Consider the following 22709-nt stretch of genomic DNA (forward strand, 5'->3'; position numbering starts at 1 on the left):
TTTACCAAATCTTCTTTGGTATCAGAAAAGGAACTTGTATATAATGTTTTGAGGCGTATTAATTCTCTTATAAATATATCAAAACAAAGAAAGAGTATTATAAATGATGAGAGAAGATCATAACAAGCTAAATAGGTGAAAACGGTTTCAAATAATTAAGCTTAACTCTGGATAAACCAAAAAAAAAAAAATGAAGCTTGCCGGAAATTAAACCTTCCCTGGAAACACCACTTCCGGTGACTTCCCGGTGGTGAATAATTATGCGGCTGAGGACTAGGGGAGATAGTTAAGAAGATGATTTTGCATGTTGACACCACATGAGACATGAGAAAAAAGTTTTCTCTCGATGACGATCGGTGTCATTTGATGCATTTTTTTTTTTTTTTTGAAAAGTAAAATGTTTTCATGTTAACTAGACAAATCGTGAAAAACTTTGCATGTTGCAAACCATTTGGTGCATGAGAAAATGATTTTCATGAATGTTATTGACACCACATGAGACAATTCTCTCTTGTCTCGTGAAAATCAGCAGCACAAGATCATCAAGAGGTAGCTAGGGAAACAAATTAACATTATGTTCTTGTAATATTTGGTACCATATAAAAAAAACCTTGGATCTGCATGCAATAATTGTTAGATCAATTTATTAATTAAGAGCAAATGATAATTTTATAAGATGTTATGATTTCATATAATGAAATTCATGTAATCGGCCGGATACAAATATTTGTGTTCCACGTCCTAGTACATTTTTTAAGTCTTTTGCAGCTTTCGATTGATTACATATTAAAAGATTGATGAAAAAGAAGTTTCTTAACTCAAAAGCAGCAAAAACCGGGCCTTGTGGCCTAGTGGTAAAGGGGTCACAGCTGTGACTTCCGCCACCTGGGTTCGAGGCACGGCCACTGACAGGTTTACATAGGGGGAATTGCTAGCCTCGTGAGATTAGTCTTTGAGCCTATGAAGCCTTTGGGAGACCCGCGGTTATTCAAAAAAAAAAAAAAAAAAAGCATTTTAGCAAAACCGAAATCTGATTTTATTAATTTATATTTAATTGCGTTTGTTTATTTATTATATCATCATTGGAAATCTTAAAATCACATAAGTGTAAAACGAACGGATTAATCTCTTTTAGGAATGTTATAGAGTTTATTTAGTTTATACAATAAAACATGTATAAATTGATAAACAGTATAAAATAATAAAATATAATATTCCAGTCACACGTCGTGATAGTTTAAAAATTAACAAAATTTGATTAATAATATATATTTTAGAATTTCTATGTTAATAATCATATTAATATACATATATACACACACTAATGTATGATACATTAAGAAGAATCAAATTATATTAAATAATGTATGGTATTGGTGTTTTTTTATGACAAGAACTTTTCTCGGTTCTAATTTTTATTATATCAAATAGGTTGTGTTTTAAAACTATTGTATTATAGTATCGTCTATAATATGGTCATAAAATAGGCAAATATATATATATATATATATATATATATATATATATATATATGTATATGAATCCGAAGGTCACACTTCATCCAAATAAGGTAAATTGAGGCATGGAAGAAGACCCATAAACTGAGTAGGAGGCATCAACCCCGCTCTAAGAGTGAAGAATCCCTAGTCGATCATAAATGAATTCATATACATATAGTCTTTTTTATTAATTGTGAAATGAGGTTTTTTTTTTTCTTTTTCTTCTAAATATAAATATTTAAATACATTGAAAAAAAAAATACCTTGAAATAAAAAAATTGTAATACATTAAGAAAATACATTGAAAAAAAAAATTATAATACCTGAAAAAAAAAATCTTTTTATAAATAGATAAATTAAGAAATTATGCCCCGAGATCATGAATTTACAGAGTAACTGATAAAATGTTTCTTTTATACCAAACCAATAAATAACGTAGTAGTGTAATAACGCATTTTAATTGCAAATTGTCCTAATAATTTTTTTTTGCTAAAGATTAATTGTCCCAATATTTAACCCAAATCTTGTAGACCAGACTAGAGACCAAAGAGAATTAATTTACTAGTATTATTCTAGTTAATTCGATTCCACTTTACTACTACTATTTAAGTAGACCAGAGAGCAAAACACCTCTCACTGTTCCCAAAGAGAATCGCTCTCACCACCTTCACCAAAATCTCACTGTTCCCAAAGCGAATCGCTCTCACCACCTTCACGGAAGGTATAAAACCCTAAACGATCATGCTTTCGTAACCCTAAACAACATTTGTTTGTTTCGTGAATCTTCTTTTTGTCGATAATTCAGTGGTCTATAAATTTTATTGGGAATTTTAGAAAGAAATGTCATTATCAATCTAAAATTTTCCGCTCCTTGTAGAACAATTTTCTTTATTGTTGTAGAATGTATATCCTTATTTTTCAAAAAAAAATCAAAAGAAAAAACTAAGGTTCTTAATAAGAAACTCATCTTACACATGTCACTTATTTTTTTTCAAAAAATTTAAATTAATTGAAGTAAATTCGATTGAACATATGTTACTTTATTATTTATATACTCATAACCAATGGAAATGTTCTTAGATTGCACGATTAATCTAGATATATAATGAGAGAGTTTTTTCTCCATCTAGCATATCCACCCAACCATCCACCTAAGCAACAATATTTATTTTACATTTAAATACATTTAAAACATTTATTGAGTGTATATATATGTTACTTATAATTAATAGAAGTTTTACATAACTAAAAATGAATTATGTAAAATAAACGAGATGTTAAAATAATAAGAAAACTATAAAAATATTATTAATATTATTGATATTTCATCAGTTGAATCAAATCCTTTTAACACAAAAATTTGAGTATTGAAAGATAGTAATTAAGAAGAAAATAGTTAGTGATATGTCTTGAAAATCAATTCACAGTCTAATATATACTCCCTCCGTTTCAAAATATAAGACGTTTTAGTCAAAAACACACAGATTAAGAAATATCCACTTTTAAAAAGTTCAACCAATCATGAATGAGACTGCATAATATATATAAATAATCAGAAAATATTTAATTAATATATAATTTGCATAGAAACTTGAAAACGTCTTACATTTTGAAACAAAAATAATACCTCAAAACGTCTTACATTTCGAAAGGGAGGGAGTATTATATATTGAATCAATAGAAGGTGAAAAGAAAGTAGATGTCGAGAGTCAACAAGTGTATCATAGAAGATGACGAAAAAATTGGTAATTAAAAGTTTTTTGAAAATAAATTTCTAAAACTTAGAAAGATAATACATATGACTAAGGTAAAAAAAAATTTGAGATCTCATTCATTGTGTGAAAGAATGAGTTTTTAGAAAATACATGACATACATTATTAAACAAAGTATTAGATTCAAAGTTAGATTTAACCGTTTGGTTGTGTAATCATGAAAAGTTAGATAAGATAGACACATTAATGACTTAGTCGAGAATTCTTTTATAGCACGATGCACTTGCTTCAATGGGTAAAACAAGCTCGATAAAACTGTTCTAGCAACATGATATTATCGATGTACTTTTACACTAAATAATGTTTATAAAATTCCGTATATTCACATTTTATATGGAATAATGTTAAAATGTTAAAATTTGAATGATTTTAATTTATGCTCAAAAAATTATTAATAAAATAGATTTTAAATTAAAATCCCGCGTAATGCGCGGGTAAAAAATCTAGTACTAAGAATTAGCTAGATGAAATATGCGACTGTCCAATTAGATATGACAGTAGTTTCCAAATATGACAGTACTTTCTAACCTCGTTTATTCTTACTCCCAATACACTAGCTTACTAAATTCTTGAACACCGGTAGAAGTAGTCCCACGTTTTAACACACCAACAAATCACATGAAACCCACACACACGATGGAGTCCCAGCGAGGCTTAACACTTTAGGCGCTTGTAAGAAGCAGAGGAAAAAACCATGGAATCCACATCCCAGATATGACAGTAGTTTCCAAATATGACAGTACTTTCTAACCTCGTTTATTCTTACTCCCAATACACAAGCTTACCAAATTCTTGAACACCGGTAGAAGTAGTCCCACGTTTTAGCACACCAACAAATCACCTGAAACCCACACATACGATGGGGTTCCAGCGAGGCTTAACACTTTAGGCGCTTGTAAGAAGAAGAGGAAAAATCAAAAAACCATGGAATCCACATCCCAAAGCTTGCAATAAACAACAAAACTAAGAGAGGATACAAAAATTAAAGCTTCAACCTTTTCTTTTTCGATTAAATTGAAGGTTATGTAGAGAAATCAAAGGCCTTCCTTTTCCTGCTACTATACCCTCTCTCACCGTCTCCGTCAGAATATCCCTAACTTTTGCTTTTATTTTTGAATCTTCTCATGTTTAATTATTTGAAGTATATTTAAAAAAATCGTTCTAACTGCTTCAAATTATGGAAAGATACTTTTTTAAGCAACATACATATTTTTTAATTTCGACATGTAAAACAATAACAAAAAATAATAATTAAATTTTCATTTTCTTCAGTCGTAGTTAATCTCGATTTTTGATCAAATTACTCGCACTCATATTTATCTTTTTGATTCAACTGTTCATAAAATGGATGACAAATTGTACCTTGTTTAATCACATATATGCTATGCATACAAACATTTTTGTTTTCCATCCCAGAATTACGCATATATATTGGATTTGTAACATTTCGATTTACTTAGACAACATTGTTTACACGTAACTCATTTATATAGCTGATAATACTTTGCACACACAAAAAAAAAAAAAAAGAAGAGGCTGATAATACTATATTAGGCTTAGGCTATAGGCATTATGATGTACAATTTATCGATTTGATCCGTTTTATAAAACACAATTCCCATTCATTTTAAATACCCACGTACGTTCATAATCATTGGTTAGTCCGCATTGACTAATGCATGGTTAGTCCGCATTGACTAATGCATAACAAATAGCATCATCAGAAATTGATTTTGTGAAAATACTAGACCATAATTTCACGTACAATTTCAACCCTTCGAAAATTAACATAATAAAAAATGTTTGCTTCTTTGTTTGTTAAGCACACACCATTTGAAACATCGACTGATCAGTTCCAGATACCATCTGCAAGCATAAATGCAAATAAATTTATGGCTTGCGAGTTTAATGTTACAGAATATTTAAGTAGCTCCCTCTCCCTGCAATTAAAGAGGCTCCTGCAAGAGCAATGCAACATGAAGCAATTTATGAGTTTAATGTTACACAGAATAATTGTCTAAGCTACATGAAATATGCAACTTGGATCTTGCGCTTTGATGAATCTGAAACTCCAATATGCGTCATTAGATCCCTATAGATTTGCCATGCAATGGCATCATCCACCACAACACCTTGTGCAACCTCCACTTGCACTAGTTCCAGGCATTTCGATTCCCCAATAATACTCTTCAAGAGTTCCAACTCTTTAGCAGTTCCTCCATAACCAAGAACATGCAACACCTTTACTTGGAACGGACGCATGGTAACGTCGCCTGTGTAACCATCCAAACCCTGGAGAAGCATCAAGAATATGCATGTAAAGGATCAACGACTAAGTCCGTCTCTCTCTAGATATATTCGTTCATGTTTTTTTCGCTAATGATATATAATATACCTGGATGATTAGAGTTTCAAGCTTTGGAGACTGCTCAAGCAGATACGGCAGCAGTGTCCAACCTCGTTTATTGTTACTCCCAAAAGATAAATTAACCAGATTGTTCAACACCGGTAAAAATAGTCCATGTTCAACACATCGAGAAATCACCTTAAACACACACACACACACACAAACATACTTCAAGAATGTCTAAGCTCTTTAACGTTTTTTAAGGATAAACAAATTTTGGGAAAAACTTACATCAGCAGAACCGGGAGATAGATGCAGGGTCTCGATGTTGCTTATCCCTATAATCAGAGCCGTTATATCCGGCTTCTCGATTCTTTCAGAATAACGAAGATCCAGCCTAGCTTCGAGTAGGGACTCCAAGTTAACTTGCGGGTACTCAGCCAAGGCATAATCGGAGTAGTCGAGGGACACAAGACTTGGGGCATCAAATGACATATAACTCATGTTACCAATTCCAAACTCACAATCGTAGTGAACCGATAGTTTCTTGATGGTCCGACTCGCTATGCAGAATGGGAATGCTTCACAGTTCTCGTGGCGTACAACTAACTCCTCTAGCACCGGACAACCAGGAAGAAGTACGTCACACAGATCTCCATAACAAAAAAAGATTGTATCGATGCAGAGACTCTTTAGCGCTGGAAGAGACACATCTGGAGGAAGGTCTCCAAGAGAAATATTTGTTCCCAGTGTCAGCTTAACCAGCGTCTTGCTCTTCCAGAGCTCAGGAGGCAGAAAGACTTCACCGTATTCCATATCTGCGGGCTGTTCCACAACACCGGTTTCAGAATTCAGAACTAATTTATAGAAGGTCCGTATGCTTATGTCCAGCTCCAAAACACTACGTTCCACGGCATTACATATATATCCAGCGGCCCACACAAGCCAACTCGCTGGCCATGTGAATGCCACATCGTAAAGAGAATTTCTTGATAGGAGAAGCGCATTGCAGAGCGAGTGTTCTATCAACGAAATTCCTGAAGCTCTCCCGCATGACATATCCCTCTTGTTGACCCTCTTCAGGTTGCAGCAAGTCAGAATCATCAAAATCAAGATTATGAACTAATCTAAAGACATTCCTCCACTTTTTAGCAAGAAGAGATGTTGAAGCAGCATGTTTTGTAGGAATCAAGGACAAGATTTTGCCATGAACCTCTTCTGGAAGCCAGAAGGATTCGAGCTTTGAGTTAACGCCAGAAAAAAAGCCGATTAATGGCAAAATACAACAGTTTCCATCAAAATCAATCAATCTATAACCAAGTCGTAGCTCAAACGAGGAAACCATGGAATCCACATCCCAAAGCTTGCAATAAACAACAAAACTAAGAGAGGGTACAAAAATTAAAGCTTCAACATTTACTTTATTCGATTGAATTGAAGGTTATGTAGAAAAATCAAAGGCCTTCTTCTTCCTGCTACTATCACCGTCTCCGTCCGAATATCCCTAACTTTTGCTTTTATTTTTGAATCTTCTCAAGTATATTTAAAACTCGGTCTAACTGCTTAAAATTATGGAAATATACTTCTTTAAGCAACATAAAGATTTTTAATTTCGACATTTACAAATATAACAAAAAATAATAATTAATTTCCATTTTCTTCAGACTTAATTAATCTCGATTTTAATCATATTACTCGCACTCGTATTTATCTTTTTGATTCATAAAATGGACGACAAATTGGTTTGTGCATACAAACATTTTTGTTTTCCCTCCCAGAATTACGCATAGACTATTGGATTTACTTAGACAACATTGTTAACACGTAACTCTTTAAATAGCTGATAATACTATATTAGGCAATAGGCATTATGATGTACATTTATCGATTTAATCCGTTTTATAAAAGACATGTCTATTCATTTTGAATTCCCATTCATAATCATTTGGTTATTAACTAATGCATAACAAATAGCATCATCAGAAAATGATTTTGTGAAAAATACTACTAATAGACCATAATTTAACGTATCCCAACCCTCCAGGAATAAAGCCGTAATACATATGGAAAATACGACGTTACTTACAATTTCACAACTAACGAAATGAAGACAAATATTTTGTCATTTGGTCATAGACAACTGTTGGGCCGTTGAAATCCTGCCTCACTTCCTCCGGCATGACTACAATCTGTTGTTGCTGGTTTATTCCGGTACGTCAACTTCACATCTTGAATTCGAATTCCGGTGCACGGCTTCTTAGAGCTACAGTCTAATTTCACTCCGACTTCTGTCGCCGATGTTCCGTGTATATCGAAGAACATTACATCGCTAATTTTTATCCCAGAAACCTATCATAACAAACATATATAAACCAATTTTCGTCAATATATTCAAATTAAGAATAGTTTTGTATGTGATGTTAATATGTTTTGAAAAAAAATGTGAACCTGATTAGGGCAATTTTCGTTGCCAGGACAATAGTTTTGGTCAATAACGATTGGGTTTTGTACGTTGTTCATAACACAATGTTGGAAACGGATATTCTTAGCAAATCCATTACTGGGCCTGGCCCATGACTTTATTCTCACCCCATTCTCTGTTCCTGTAAACGTCGCCGTTTTTACTGTTATGTTTTGTACACCTGCCTCCACACTTTCTTTTCCCAAGCTCCCAATGCTGTAATATATGAAAAGAGAACCAATTACCAAAATATAAACATGTTTGATATGGAGAAAATAGAAGAAATGGCAAAAACCAATTAACAGTATAATAAAATTAAAATACCCAAAAAAGAAAGCACAACTAAGAAACTATTAAGAAATCCATGAAACTGAAAATTAATGGATGGAACAAAACATTATTTTATTGTTGTAGTTGTGTTGATTACTAAATTCATAAACCGTATCAACCCTATAATTCATAAACCAAAGGTGAAAACAATAAAATCTAAAAATAATCGGAACAAAAATGAAGTTATAGAAGTAATTGATTAATACCTGATACCATGGCCAGGACCACAAGCGACGTTCTCGATCCAGAGGCCGTTAGTGCCGGGACCGATGGAGACACAATCATCGCCGGTGGAGATTTTGGAGTTGAGGATGGACACGGTGGATGATGACTGCACGTGGATTCCGTCAGTGTTTGGACTGTTTCCGTCAGCCGAAACTTTGACTCCTTCGAGCTTCACGTTACGGCAGCCGTTAATCGCGACGTGAAACATCTGACTGTTTAATGACGTCAGCCCGGAGATCACCACGTTGCTTGAGCTCTGAAACCCTATGCTCTGTTTGCAATTTGTTGCTCACGTGTCAATTTCATGTACCCGAAAATAATAGTATATAATAAAGTTTATCACTATATCAATGACTCTATGATTGGTACATGTGAATGAGCATTCTACGTTAGTTAACGTAAGAAGTCAACTACACATGATATTTATATTAATCCATACAAATGCATCGCTCCAAAAAAAAGAACTATTTTACTATTTATATGCATGAATGTAACTTGTAACTTATATGTTAGCGGAAAAGTGGAGAAAAAATTACGGAAAATGTATTATTTGGGATCGTGCTAGCGGAATTTGCGGAAGTTCATCAAGAAAACGGCGGATATTCTTTTCAAAATATATAATATTAAGAAAATGCTTTTAAATGATTTCAACAATATAAAGGTTGGAACATAAGCAATAAGACAAAATTGAAGGAATTTATACAAAAAACTTTGATGATCAGAATTTATATGGCAACAGCAATATTAATGTTCATTTTGTAGGTTATCAGTTATCACAATTTAAATTTATAAAGGCATAATTCAAAGATAACATTAAGGCGTTAAAATGAGTAAGTTCCTACCGTGGCGCCACTCGGGCAATTCTTGCCGGACTTTTTGCAAGACCAAAGAGAAGTTCCCTGAGCGTCAAGAACTCCACCGTACACAGAGAGGCCGTCGAGATGCTGGAATAAAATCCAATAATTTTCCTTACCGATGATTCGATAATCCGATGGAGCCACAAGTGTACCTTGGATACGGAACGTGACGGACTTGCGTTTACATTTGGCACCGTCAAAAATAATGCTTCTTAAGAAAAATCGTCCCTTAGGTACCAAAATGGTTACCGGTTTGACCGAGGCGCAGGCTTTGGCCCACACGGCGGTTAAGGCCTTGGTGGAGTCGGTTTTACCGTCGGGTTTGGCTCCGTAAGAGAGGATATTGTAGGTTTGAGCTGAGGACGATGGGATCGAGAGGAGAAAGAGAAGAACTGTGAGAAGTGAAGAAGGCATTGTTTTGAGAGTGAGAGATAGAGGGAGAAGTTGGAAAGTGGTGATGGTGTGGGGGATTTAAAACGGTTTAGTGGAAGGTATATATAGTATTTGCGTATTTATGAAAGGGATTATTTTTGTTGATTAACATATTTCTTTTGTTATTTTCTATATATATTATCATATAAACGAAACCTTAGATGATAAAATTTGATATGAAATTGATTTTCTTAGATGGTTTATTCGAGTGGTTTGTCAATCGATTGAAACCAGTTTTTGTTTTGTCAAATTTCATAATATAACAAGTGGTACTTTTGAGTTTTTAGAAGTCTGTGTTGTGTCTGTTGGTTAAATCGTTTATCATGATTTCTTTATGCTGAAAAAATCAGATTGTTTATTTATTGATTTACTGTGTGACCTTTGACCCAAAAAAAAAAAAAAAAAGATTTACCGTCCCATTACATGAATCTATATATATGTTATAATTTCATATAGTAATTTTATGTAACTTTAGCAAAACCAAAATAGAAAGTTTCTGAATCAAACAAACTTCAACGCGAGAATTTTCACTAGTTGATTTTGTCCGAATGCTTAGGAGTTACGACTTTTAGATTAGAACTCGAATGTGTTCCTACATATAATCATCTATGTTGTATTCAAATATTTGATAACTGAACAAGCAAGTGGAATTGCCAGGGGCAGTGCATGTTGATGGTAGAGAACATAAGATCAATGCATGTGACGACTCAATTGATAGTAACCGATTTTAGCTCTAATTATCAATAAAAACGTTACACGATCCTAATAATTAAAAGCAAGTTAAGGAATTTACGGATCCATGCATATTAAATAAAGTGAGCAATTAAAGAAGAAATAATGTACGGGTCATACGGAACCAAACATGAGTGGGAAACGTGACAAGTGGAGGATAAAACGGAGAAGCAATTGGCCAATAATATCGTAAGAAATTTCGAGGGGGTGATAATCACATTCACATGCATGGCAACAATTCAGAAAAAATGTGATGTTTGTTAAACACAACGCATTTATTGCCGCATGCCGTGTTATTAGGATCACGAAATGTAATTTAAATATCGAATTAAAGTACGCTATGCTGAAATTAAACCATAAGAAGAAGCATGTCCTTGTAATGTTGAGTTCATGTTTCTCCTTTGATTCAAGATTACAAATATATCTCCATCGTCTTTAGACTTTAGCGTTCAGAAAATAACTATTAAGTTAATTTTAGTTGGCTAAACTAATCGATGGCCTAAGGTTAGGTAGAGAGGGTAGAGACTAGATGAGAGACCTCGATCTTAAGTTGATTTTAGTTGGCTAAAAATTATCGGTGGCTTAACGATAGGTAGAGACTAGAAAGACCTACATTGTTGATGGATAAAAAAGAAACTAATATTTTGGGAATTTTTTGTCATAAATTTATAGAAATTTGAAATATAAAATTGACATTACGATATGAAAATAAATGAGCAAATGATAGGATACAAACAATTTTTGTCTAAAAACAAATGAAATTTTATTTAAAAGGTCAGCAAAAGTATAGACCAAAATTCAGACGACTGTTATTTGGTAGTTAGAAATTAAAGTGTATACAGTACTACTCCCTCTGTATTTGAAAAAATGTCGTTTCAACTGTTTTTGGGTGAATTAAGAAAGGGCACAGAATTACAAAACTAACCTTATGAGAAACGATTATTTACAATTATATTTTTGGTATATGTAGTTTTGGTAATTTAGACTGATTAATTATGATCAATTAATTGGGGGTAATTTAGGAAATTTTATGCAAAAGTTGTTAAAATGACAACTAATTAAAAACACAGAAAAAATGCTAGAACGACATTTATTCAAATACGGAGGGAGTATATATTTTGTTAAAAGACCCTATTGGTTTAGCTTCAATTAGAATGCGTTTCTTTACGGCCAAAAAAAAGCCAAACCGGCGGGGCCCATAAGATGACTAATCTCCACCGTCCAACTCACACACCACAAATATTCGTCTCTCACAGTCACACACCAGACCTTTTGGTGCTCTCCCCTATTGTAACTGGTGTACAAATTTCTTGTCAATATTAGTCTTAACAACAAATGATTTAGATTTTGTTTTTAATACTGCACACGAGTTAATGACGGTGTATCAGCCAGTGTAACGAAATTTAACCACAAACTGTCTTAAAAATGATCGAGGGATCCTATAAAGCAAATCAAAAAATTTAGAATGAAAGACAAAGAATAGGTTGTGTATGTGTAAATGACGATTCCTAATTTACAAAGAGGAAGATGAACAAAACAGTAAGAAGACGAAGAAGAGTTTGAAGTGGGAAACTGAAATCAATCAATCGAGGTAGAAGAGAGTAACAATCTTCCGGAGATTTTTGGCTTCTTGACATGTCTCCATGAGAAGCTTACTGTCATGAAACGCAAAGCAGATTATTTGTTGCACTTGTGATATGATGTCTATGTTACAAAGCCTGCAAAAACCAAATCACCATTTTCTCAAGTTTACTTACTGAGAGATACCGTACGTCTCAGAAAATTGATTCTACAATGTTTCACTATATCTCGTAAAGCCATTTTTTTCTCGGTTTTGCTAAAGTGTGTGATAAGTAAGAGTGGTGAGTGACAAACCTGCTGGCTTCTAATAATGGTAAATGGTCGTTGTGAGGCTTTTCTATCACGTTTTGTACCTATTGCAGACATTACAAAAGACACTCAGTTGTATACTACAGCATAGCCAAGAATGGATGATATTCAGATTTAAATATTTAAGACAATGCAGTTGGAGCAAAAGGAAATTTTGAAACTAGTCTCTTACTTTTGACAATAGTTCCTGGCTCTCAGGAGGTTGTTTTTTCAAACTTTGAGGTAAGATAACCGTAAGAAGCTCCGGTCTCTCTGCTCTAAGTGCACCTCTTATAACAGCTGCATTGGTTCCAGCTGCACCTGATGTGTAGATATGGTTTTTCTGCAAGATAAATCACATGGAAGATGGTTATAAGATGTGATTCAGAAATTGTAGTATTGTAGGCAAAATGTCTTACAGTTATAACCATGGCATAGCTAAGAATCTGAATGAGCTCTTGATGCATGAAACCCATATTTCTTGTTCCAAAGAAGCCAATTGTTCTTGGTCCTTGTTGCTGTATAGCCAACAGCTCCTGCCAATTCACATATGGTTACAACCTAAAAGACTAATAAAACATTTGATCTTCCATTGTATTGGCAATGAAAATGAAGTTCAACTTACTTGTATATAATCTACATCAGGGACCGGCTGTAGCTCCGAGACAGCAACTGAACCAGGTCCTTCAACGATAGCCTGAGCTTGTGTTGGAATCCGGAGTCCGGTGGTGGTGTCTTCATCTGATTCAAACCTACAAGTCACATTTTCCTCTTTGTTCATCCAACTATCCACGTCTTCTCGATCTCCCGTTTGTTCAGGAAAGCACTATACAGCAGCACATAGGAACAGAGCCCCTGGGAGTAAATCATTAGTGAAAAACCAAATGCAATTGCTGAGATGCAACAAAGACGAGTTCTGAACACAGATATTGAGATGTTGAGGGCAAACCATAACTTGTACTCATTAAATTTGCTGTTCTTAGAAAACTAAACTAACATTCATTGATGATCAAAAAAGAAACTAGTAACAATTTCAATTGGTAAGATAGAATCTGTAGCACAAACAAAAGGTGTCACAGATTTCTTAATTCCACATGGTAGGTTCAGAGTTAACCAAAGTAGTAGTCTTAATCAATGCAATGAACTGTTTAACCTATACCAATGACTAAGAAGTCTCCAACAAATCAATCTCGAATCAAAAAAAGCAGTAATACAATCAGAATCAGCAATTACCATGGGAATAGAGGGAGAGGAGGATCTGGATCGGCGTCGTCTAACGGAGAAAAGCAGAGAAGGAGAATGAGATTGGGAAGAACACGAAGTAGAGGAAGAGGAACGACGGCGATGGAAATTAGGGTTATCTGATCGGAACGGAGAAGGTAGTAGTGATGTTGTTGTAAGAGGCAACAAGAGCTTCAAAGGTAGAGCCGAACTCATCTCCACAACGACCACGTACGACGGTCTCCGACGATTCAATTCGTTCTGGTAGATGATTTTATGAAGAAGAAGATAAAAAAGACAACGTTGAAATCGGAAGAAGCTAACAAAGGTGAGCTGAGATGGTGGATATATATCTTTACCAGTGACCAAATTAACACAAGAAAATCAAAATTTTCGGTTTAGCTTTGGTTCAGCTTAATAACCGCACATTGATTAGTCAGCTATTGGTCCATTTATGAATGTGGCAAATTATTAAATCCAAAAGACTCCATTCGTCATTTGTATATATATCAATCGAAATAGGCCCACATAAGCCCATTCTTATCCCCCGCAATGGCTTTTTTTCATATTATTAATTATGGGAGACTTATCTAATATAATATCAATTATGAGGGACCATATCACAATTTCTTTCTTTTATCCAAACGATGTCGTGTAACTATTTAAAGATTTTCCCTCTTTTTTCAAGTGTGGCAAAACTTTTCTAACTCCCAAATTCCAAGGAACAATTTTTCCTTTTGGAGAAGAAGACCAATCTCTCTCTCTGTGGATCAGATATTAATATTCTTCTAACAACTAATCGAATCCCTTCCTCCATTTTTACACTATTTCTTTTGTGGACAGCTACGGTTCACTCTGGCATGAACACTTACCGGTTTTCCTCGACCCAACGAAAATCCCCTTGTGCCATCTGGCATTCTTGGTCCCTGTTGCTTCCCCATGCTCACTTGATCTGTCTTGTTGTTCATTGGATTGTTTGAAACATGATGATTCCCACGCCCATAATGATTCTGTCCACGTCCTTGCTCAATTGTTCTCATCACGTCATCTTCTTCCTTTCTTCCTCGTTCTTGAAGAACATGTTTTGGTTCCTTTGTCTAGATGACCAAACACAACAAAAAGCGAGTGGAACATTCGAGTTTAGTGTGAGGCTGGCGAGAACTTGCAAGTTCTGTTTAAATCCCTAAAAAGGTTCATGTACCTCATGCTGCAGCATCAACCGTATCCTAAGACCACTCCAATTTCTTTCTTCATTTAATTCAGCGACCTGCAAAATAATGTATGCCTACAAGTTATCACATTGTCCAAGGAGAAGTAACACTGTTTAGTCTGGGACGAGGCCACAAGAGACTTACTGCTTTCTCTGCCAACTCAACTCTCTCATACTCAACAAAGGCGTGGACCTATTTATACAAACAAGGTAAATAAACATCAATTTTAAATAACAGCAGCACAAAATACAGCATCCCCTTTTTTCAAATCAAAAAACTCAAAAACTAAACCAAAACTGTGAGCATCTTAGTCACCTTGTTACTGAAATCAGTTTTGGCTGATCTAGCTGCTGATGGAGGACCACTGCCAGAGTTTTGTGGCTGGCTGGTCCGAATGTGCTTCACACTGACAAATAAGAGAATAAATTTCAGAGACACTACAAAAATCCTAGCTGATCTAGAACAGAAAAAAGAGTAAAAGTACATTCTATGGTTTAACATCAATAATCAGTACCTTCCAACAGCTGAGAAAATCTTCAACAGATTTTGGTAGCAATGATCCTCAGGTAGATTTTCAGCAACCACTATTCGGGACTAGATATGATAGGTTATTACAAAGTCAGTTCGTAATCTACAAAGTTCAGTTTCTCAAACTTTGAGCTACAAGTTTCGCTAGACCTTTGCAAAGATTATTATCTTTTAATAATGGGGATGTCACATAGTGATGGAAGGAAGATCTAAATATCTAACAGAATGGATGATATGAGCTACCTGTAACTCTTCTAGAGCAGACTCGGTAATGGGATATAAGCGTCTTACTCTCTTCCCATCTTCACTAACAACCTGAGATGTGAGTTAAAAGGTTAGTCGGAGTTATTGACGAATAAAAGATGTGATTTATCCGACAAATTTGGATTGAGTAACCAAGAAGAAACAGTGAACAAAAGAAATTAGATCAACATAAGGGTACCCACAAGCTTTGAGGAGTTTTGTAGCACTGTGGCAAGCTGGGAGTTACTGTTGATGGATGATTTAATTTTGTTGAAAGATGCAACTATATGCATAGGCACTGTGAAAATAGCAACACAAAAAGCCAAGTTTCTGAGAAAACTAAATGGTGACCAGAGATAAGTTCCAGATTGAATCATCCTTGTTGAAGTAGAAACACAGTGGCTAAGACTATTTATCTCTTCATTCATTGACTAATCAAAAGCACAATGGATTACTAATAGTGTTCACTAGGTGAATGGTGTGAGATAAAGAAATAAAAGAACTTTGAGAACACAACTTTGAACGGTTTCAGACATCTTACCATATCCTTGAGGGTCGTTACTGATAAATCCCATCAGAAGATCTGTTGTGGCCAAGTTCAAGTCGCTGAAATAGTATTCGACCTGACAATGATTGAAAGTCTAAAACTTTGAAGCAAAGCAGAGTATTTTTCTAGAAACTTAATGAGCAATGGTTATAAAACGGATATGAAAGCAGTAAAGATCGAAACTTTTTTTTTGTTTTGGTTTTAAAAATTGAAGCTTTTACCTGGTTCACTATCTTCTGGACCGTATCCTCAGGTAAACCACTCTTAGGATCAAAAGAAACAGAAGCTCCAGTTTCGGCTTGATCTTTCTTCTTACGGTCTCTCCTCCGCCGCTCGTGAGGCAGGAATGGGATAGGTCCAGTAATAGGAACATGAAACAGCGGCGGAGGAGGGTGGTGGTACATATGAAGAAACAGAGGAGGAGGCGGAGGTGGGATCATCATCCTCGGCTGAGGCAACGGCGGAGTAGTTCGACCAGGAACGAACTCAGGAGCATTAGCATTGAGGCGACTAGAGGAGAAAGTTCTTAAGAGGGTAGGAGCTGGGGAAGAAGAAGAAGAGTGGGAGTGAGAGGGATCAACGGATTGAGGAGGAGTAGGAGAATCTAGGGTTTGTTGATCAGCCATTGTAGGTGAAGAACGATTTCAAAGAAAGATTGCAATTGATAGATGAAGTAATCCAAAACCAAATTAGGGTTTAGTGGGAAATATGAGTAAGGATGATTGTGGGTTTAAGCAATGAGGGTATATTCCCGGAGAAGGGGAAAGAGCAAAGACACTGTTTACTTGGAGATGGATTCTTGTGTTCGCTTTATTTATAGCCTCCATGTTTTTCTTTTTGTTTTTCATTCCAATATCAATAATTTTGTATCCCACCAAAAAATAAATGTCAATAATTTTGTAAGAAGATAAATAGTGCAAAAAAAAACTAAAAATAGTTTTTAGGTTTTCACTTTCCATGTTATAATATTAACTCTTTTTTTTTTGTCATTTTTTCGTAATTGAGTGATGCAATAAAAAACAAACAAAAAAATCGAAATAAATCTATTGATTTGTGTCCGACGAAAAGTGTTTGTTTTTTCATATAGAGAACAGAAATATCAAATTTTGACTACATGATGTCTTGGTCGAATGACTAGGTTGTCTCAGCTATCATTTGCTAGTAAGACTTTTGTTATAAAAAAAAAAAAGGTGTTTCTTTACTCGACAAATACGAGAGTTTGCATGTAATGTAAGTTATATCTTCGTTTACTTATGTTTGATCTTTATACAAGGTGGCCATTTTTAAAACAGAAAATGGAAACAAGATACGATCTTCTTCACAAAAGTCAGTCATGCCTAATATGTTAGGCGGGTTCACTCGATCTCTACTATGCTAGTGCGAGAGAAGGAGAAAGTATGGGCCGTAACATGTCATCTAAAATGGTCTTACTCAATCTGACATTATTCTATATACGTAAAAGGAAATTTTAATATAGAATTTGTATTAAATTATTACAAATTTGTTCTTTCTTTATTCGATGGCTTTTAAATAGAACCACACTAAAAGCAATTAAATACAATAAAATACTAACACATACGCGTAGACGTAAATTCAACCATTAGTGATATCAGCCAAACAAAAAGAATATATATGAATCAGTTATATTAAAAAAAGAACAGAAAATAAAAAGCATTTATTTTTTTGTCAACAAGTCAACAACCCTGTCTAAAATATAAAAGGAAAAGAAAGATAAGCAAATGAAACTGATGGAAGGTGTGTATTGAGTAATCACCAAACCACTACCAAAACCATAAACCTCCCAACTTCCCCACACAACACATAATAACAAAAACACTTTCTTCTTCTTCCCTTGTTTTTGGTTTTACTATTCTTCTGCTTCTTTCTTCAACAATAACACACACAAATTTAAACATAACCTGAAAAACAAAAAAAAAAGAGGAGCAACCAAAAAAAGAAAAGAATCAATGGATGGTTTGATTCCAATGGCGTTTAAGGCTATGAGGAAAAACCGGACCCGTCGGCGTTATGAGTGTCTCTCTTCCTCCGCCGGCACGACTAAAGATTCCAACGACGACTACGACTTCTTCCCCTTCGCCGCTAAATCCGAAAACGCCGTTGTATCTCGACCCTCATCGTCTTTTGTTCATATGGAGATGAATAACGTTGGTGTTCAACAACGTCACCGCCGTGGATGGTCGGTCGGAGATTTCTCATCCATGTCTTATCGTGAAGGAAGAAGATCTGGTGCTGACGGCGGAGAAACCGGTTTTTCTCCGTCCCGGCGAGGACAGCTTTTGAGGAATAGAAGCCATAGATTGTTCTCTTGTGTCTCAGGTGAATGATTTATTCATCCAAAAAGCTTAAATCTCAGCTCAATACATTTCATTTGCATCTTGTTTTGTGTTAATGTTGATTTTCATTACGAAAGTCTAAACTCTAAAAATTGTTTGGGGGGAAAAATTGCAATTTTTGTACTTATGGGTGATATTTCGATATTGATGTGTAAAGTTTTGGGGTATTAGTAAGACAGTTACAATTATTTGAGGCTCAGAAGATAAAAAGAAAACTTTAGAAGTTCATTATCGAAATAGTTTACTATTATTTTCCAAAAGTCTTCACCTAATTCAGTCGACGACGATGCGCTGTAACGTATTACACGGTGTTAGTTTTTTTTTTTGGTAAGCGCTATGTTTTTTTTTTGGTAAGCTTACACGGTGTTAGTTTGAAACTGCGTAAGAACGTTTTACTAAACTACAAATAACAAAACCTTCTTAATGCATAAATAAATAAGCTTATTTTTATTTCTGATTGTACCCAATAATAAACACCTCAAACTCGATTAATAAAAATATTAAAACTAAGAAAATTCACGGAAAACAAAATCATCTGTAATTAATCAACTGAAACTTTGGAAGATGGCTACTTCTAACGTTCCTTATAAAAAAGGACGAGAATCTTTGCTGTTGTTTATTTTTGACCAACTATGATCCTCTTAAGTACAGTATCTATTAATGTATAAGAACGTTCTTAGCAAATGTTCTCTCTTTGTCAAAGTTGAAGCCATGCATACACAACTCGACCGGTCCAAGGGGGTGATAATGGGGACACTCGACCGGTCTAAGGGGTGATAACCAGTGTTCAAGAAAGCGCTAGGCGCTAAGCGGGCGGTGACCCAATGCCTAGCGCCTAGAACGCCTAATCGGGGCCTAGGCGATTTTTTAGGCGGTTTAGACGTTTATAACATAAAATATTATAAATATGATATTATATATAAAAGTTATATAAAATATCTATATAAAACTAAAAATTATGAAATTATAAACAAAAATTAGATAAAACATTTATTTATATTTATATTAAACAATATATGAATATTTATAACTATATATATAAATAAAACTCTAATTAAAATTGAAAAAATACATTAAACAAGATCTGTGTAATTTTAGGCGGTCAAGGCGGTTATCTAGGCGTCGCATAAGAGCCTAGCGCCTAGTCGGGGCCTAGGCGACCGCCTAGACCGCTTTTTAGAACACTGGTACTGATAACTGATAATGGGGCCAATTCGACCGAGTCAGTAGTCATAGTCCCAATGGTCTCGAAGAAATCCTAAACACTAATAAATCTTGATGGTTTAATGCCGAAACAGTTTATAGAATTAGTCTGAAACTTGGTCTGAATCTGATCTTTTTATAAATTATGCATGAAAACAACCCTCTAGTGGAACCGGAGCAAAAATAAATGCTATGGATTATGGAAGTCAACAACTATATACATCAAAGAAGTAGCTAAACCAGAGCAACTTAGACCTGTTTCGTTGATTTTTGGTCCCATTTCTCCACAACCACAACTTTGGTGTATGTAACTATCCTTAGAGATTATGAGCATTTTAACACACCAAGACTTGTCTATTTTCTTTACACATATCATAATCTTTCTCTACCTAGCACAATACCCATAAACTAAAAAAAAAAACAAATTTTAATTGTAGACTTGCTTTAAACTTCGAGAAACCTATGGCTTAACAGATTCTTAATAATCCAGTGAGCTTCAGAGGTTTTGGGTTTCCTCTCCAAATACAAGACCAAGATTCTTCTTCATCAGCTAAGCTGTTATGACTGCAAAAAAAGAACAAAACCATGTCAGAGAAGTTAAAACTAAGAATCAAATCCCTAAGAAGCTTTTCGATTTGCCAGGTGATGCAAGTACTTGTTGAGCTGCTTTGAGGACAGAAAACAGAACAAATATGGTTACAAAGATGCTAAAAACATGATCAAGATTTCAAGAAGCGATGCAAAACCACGAAAGCGTTTGTTGATGGTCATCTAAACCAATCGATCTATCAACACGATAGGATTATCGATATGTATAGATGTCAATCAACAAACACATTCAAGGGTTGCAAGAGAGAAAAAACCCTATAATGTTTCATGGAAGTTAAAGATGTATGTATAAAAACAAGTTAGGGATTGTGCAAGTACAGACAAGAACATGAATCCAGACAAGAATATTCTATGGATATTCTTAAGCATATGCTTTGGAATAAACCCTTTTCTTCTTAGCTTATTCTAATTTGAGAGGATTCCTACTGGCTAGCATGATGATCTGGGAACCTATAAGTACAAATAAATGAATAACTCGAAACTCGTTTTCGTGGGTCGATTAATCAATGCCTGAAAATGTTGTTAAAATATTACCATTATGGCCTTTTCGATGCAGGAATAGACAACAAGTATCGCAAATTCGAATATAATCTTGAATGGTAAAGAGTAAAGAAATCCTACCACGTCTGTAGAGAACTTCTTCAGCTTCATCATTAGAGAGTAACACCTCTCCCCAGATACCAAAAACAGAGTAAACACTTTAAATTTGGTTTCATAGCCTCTTTAAAAAATCAAAATTGTACCCACGAACGTTAACCTCCTAAAGATGATATAAATTCATCACCTTAATTAAAAACTCATCAGACACAAACAAATAAAAGGAAATAGAAAAAGGAATCAAAGGAAATCTTTATGTGACCGTTAATTGTGATTACAGAGAAAGGAAATCATTATGTGACCGTTAAGGATTGTGATTATTAGTTTCCTTTTCTTTTTGGACCTCTTTTGCTTATAAATAAATACTCTCTCTCAACGCTAATTCTTATTCTTCCCTGTGAGAGAAATCAAAGCTTCTTCTTCTTCTTCTTCTTCTCGAGCGAAAGTCTTAATACAGAGACTCTGTGAATTTCCTTTTTCTTTTGAACCTCTTTGCTTGTAAACACTCTCTCTCTCTCTCTCTCTCTCTCACGCATTCTCTTAACGCTTCTTCTAATTCTTCCTTGACAGAAAAAAATCAAAACTCTCTATTTCTCGCTTCTTCTTCTTCTCGAGCGAAGTCTTTATACAGATGATGATGATCTCAAGTAGACATTGATATCCGCAGTCTCTCAACGCTGATGATGATCCCAAGTAGACATTGATGACGTAAAATCCGATATATGATGATCTCTGCATATATATATATACATCGTTTCATTGATTGAATGATATGATCTCCATCAATCCTCTGTCGTCTTCTCCCTAAATCAAAATCGATTTCAGTTCGCCGGATTATGACCTTAATAGCAAGTGAAGGCTTGAAGAAGAAACGAAGAAGAAACGAAGAAGATGAAGATCTTTCTGTTATTCTTCTTAATGATTTGTTGCAACGATACATTCTATTTATACTAGAATGTTCTGGTTTAACCAAGGGTAATCTAACATTTGATTCCCGGTTTACATAAACCAATAGACCTAGCCACCGAGCCGCTTTCACCGGAGACTACGAGGAACAAAGAGGATATTGAAGAGAATTGGTGATATGTCAAATTTCAGAACAACCACATGTCGCCTGACGATATCTCCAGGTACTTTCTTACCTTTTTTCTCTCTTTTTTTTTTTTTTTTAAGTTTTTGACTTTCTGATTTTTCTGATTTAAAATTAATTAGAAAGGTTTTTCAAATATTTTAGATAAAACAGTTAAAGTTTAAGAAAATAAGTTTAAACTTTAAGAAAACTAAAATAAGTATAAAGGTTTAAACTTGAAGAAAACACTTAAACACTTAAACACTTAAACCAAAACAATGTTAATTTTACTATTAATTTTAAAACATTAGTTTAAGTGTTAAATTTTAAAAACGTTGAAAACAAACCGCGCCTAGGCATCCTGTCCTTAGTTGGTCCGTAAGCTTTGGTGTTCGAAGTTCGGCATGTTTTCACGTAATATAAATTTAACACTTAAACTCATTTTTAAATATTTATAATGATTTTTACTAAATTTTAAAACAAATTTAACACTTAAAACCTTAAGAAAACTAAAATAAGTATAAAGGTTAAAACTTTAAGAAAACACTTAAACACTTAAACCAAAACTATGTTAATTTTACTATTAATTTTTAAAAATTAGT

General features: G+C 34.4%; 5 protein-coding genes and 1 long non-coding RNA gene across 6 annotated transcripts; 1 reads left to right on the plus strand and 5 right to left on the minus strand.

Annotated features, from left to right (window-relative positions):
* Positions 1-5178: 5178 nt before the first annotated feature.
* LOC110228022 (F-box/LRR-repeat protein At3g60040-like) lies at positions 5179-6842 on the minus strand. The gene is made up of 3 exons (XM_021024068.1): positions 5911-6842; positions 5668-5817; positions 5179-5564 (listed from the first exon to the last, which is right to left on the minus strand). Exons 1-3 carry the CDS (start codon positions 6721-6723, stop codon positions 5295-5297), a joined length of 1233 nt encoding a protein of 410 aa, XP_020879727.1. The 5' UTR covers positions 6724-6842; the 3' UTR covers positions 5179-5294.
* A 591-nt stretch (positions 6843-7433) lies between these two features.
* LOC9314367 (polygalacturonase) lies at positions 7434-9957 on the minus strand. Its single transcript, XM_021024069.1, has 4 exons — positions 9478-9957; positions 8617-8906; positions 8068-8296; positions 7434-7968 (listed from the first exon to the last, which is right to left on the minus strand). The coding sequence occupies exons 1-4, from the start codon at positions 9904-9906 to the stop codon at positions 7750-7752; spliced, it is 1167 nt and encodes a 388-aa protein (XP_020879728.1). The 5' UTR covers positions 9907-9957; the 3' UTR covers positions 7434-7749.
* Positions 9958-12038: 2081 nt separating this feature from the next.
* On the minus strand, positions 12039-14082 carry LOC9314368. Its single transcript, XM_002878254.2, has 6 exons — positions 13759-14082; positions 13151-13351; positions 12945-13061; positions 12719-12868; positions 12532-12590; positions 12039-12374 (listed from the first exon to the last, which is right to left on the minus strand). The coding sequence occupies exons 1-6, from the start codon at positions 13960-13962 to the stop codon at positions 12239-12241; spliced, it is 867 nt and encodes a 288-aa protein (XP_002878300.1). The 5' UTR covers positions 13963-14082; the 3' UTR covers positions 12039-12238.
* A 342-nt stretch (positions 14083-14424) lies between these two features.
* Positions 14425-17159, minus strand: LOC9314369 (la-related protein 6B). The gene is made up of 9 exons (XM_002878255.2): positions 16497-17159; positions 16270-16351; positions 15932-16026; positions 15729-15800; positions 15472-15551; positions 15273-15363; positions 15102-15149; positions 14948-15013; positions 14425-14843 (listed from the first exon to the last, which is right to left on the minus strand). Exons 1-9 carry the CDS (start codon positions 16899-16901, stop codon positions 14571-14573), a joined length of 1212 nt encoding a protein of 403 aa, XP_002878301.1. The 5' UTR covers positions 16902-17159; the 3' UTR covers positions 14425-14570.
* Positions 17160-17977: 818 nt separating this feature from the next.
* Positions 17978-18857, plus strand: LOC9314370. The gene has a single exon (XM_021024008.1). The coding sequence runs from the start codon at positions 18243-18245 to the stop codon at positions 18618-18620; it is 378 nt and encodes a 125-aa protein (XP_020879667.1). The 5' UTR covers positions 17978-18242; the 3' UTR covers positions 18621-18857.
* A 1142-nt stretch (positions 18858-19999) lies between these two features.
* On the minus strand, positions 20000-22144 carry LOC110228672. Its single transcript, XR_002332138.1, has 2 exons — positions 22056-22144; positions 20000-21879 (listed from the first exon to the last, which is right to left on the minus strand). It is a non-coding gene; the product is annotated as an uncharacterized LOC110228672 (long non-coding RNA).
* Between the last annotated feature and the right edge of the window lie 565 nt (positions 22145-22709).

Source organism: Arabidopsis lyrata, assembly GCF_000004255.2.
Source record: "Arabidopsis lyrata subsp. lyrata unplaced genomic scaffold ARALYscaffold_5, whole genome shotgun sequence".
Lineage (NCBI taxonomy): Eukaryota > Viridiplantae > Streptophyta > Magnoliopsida > Brassicales > Brassicaceae > Arabidopsis > Arabidopsis lyrata.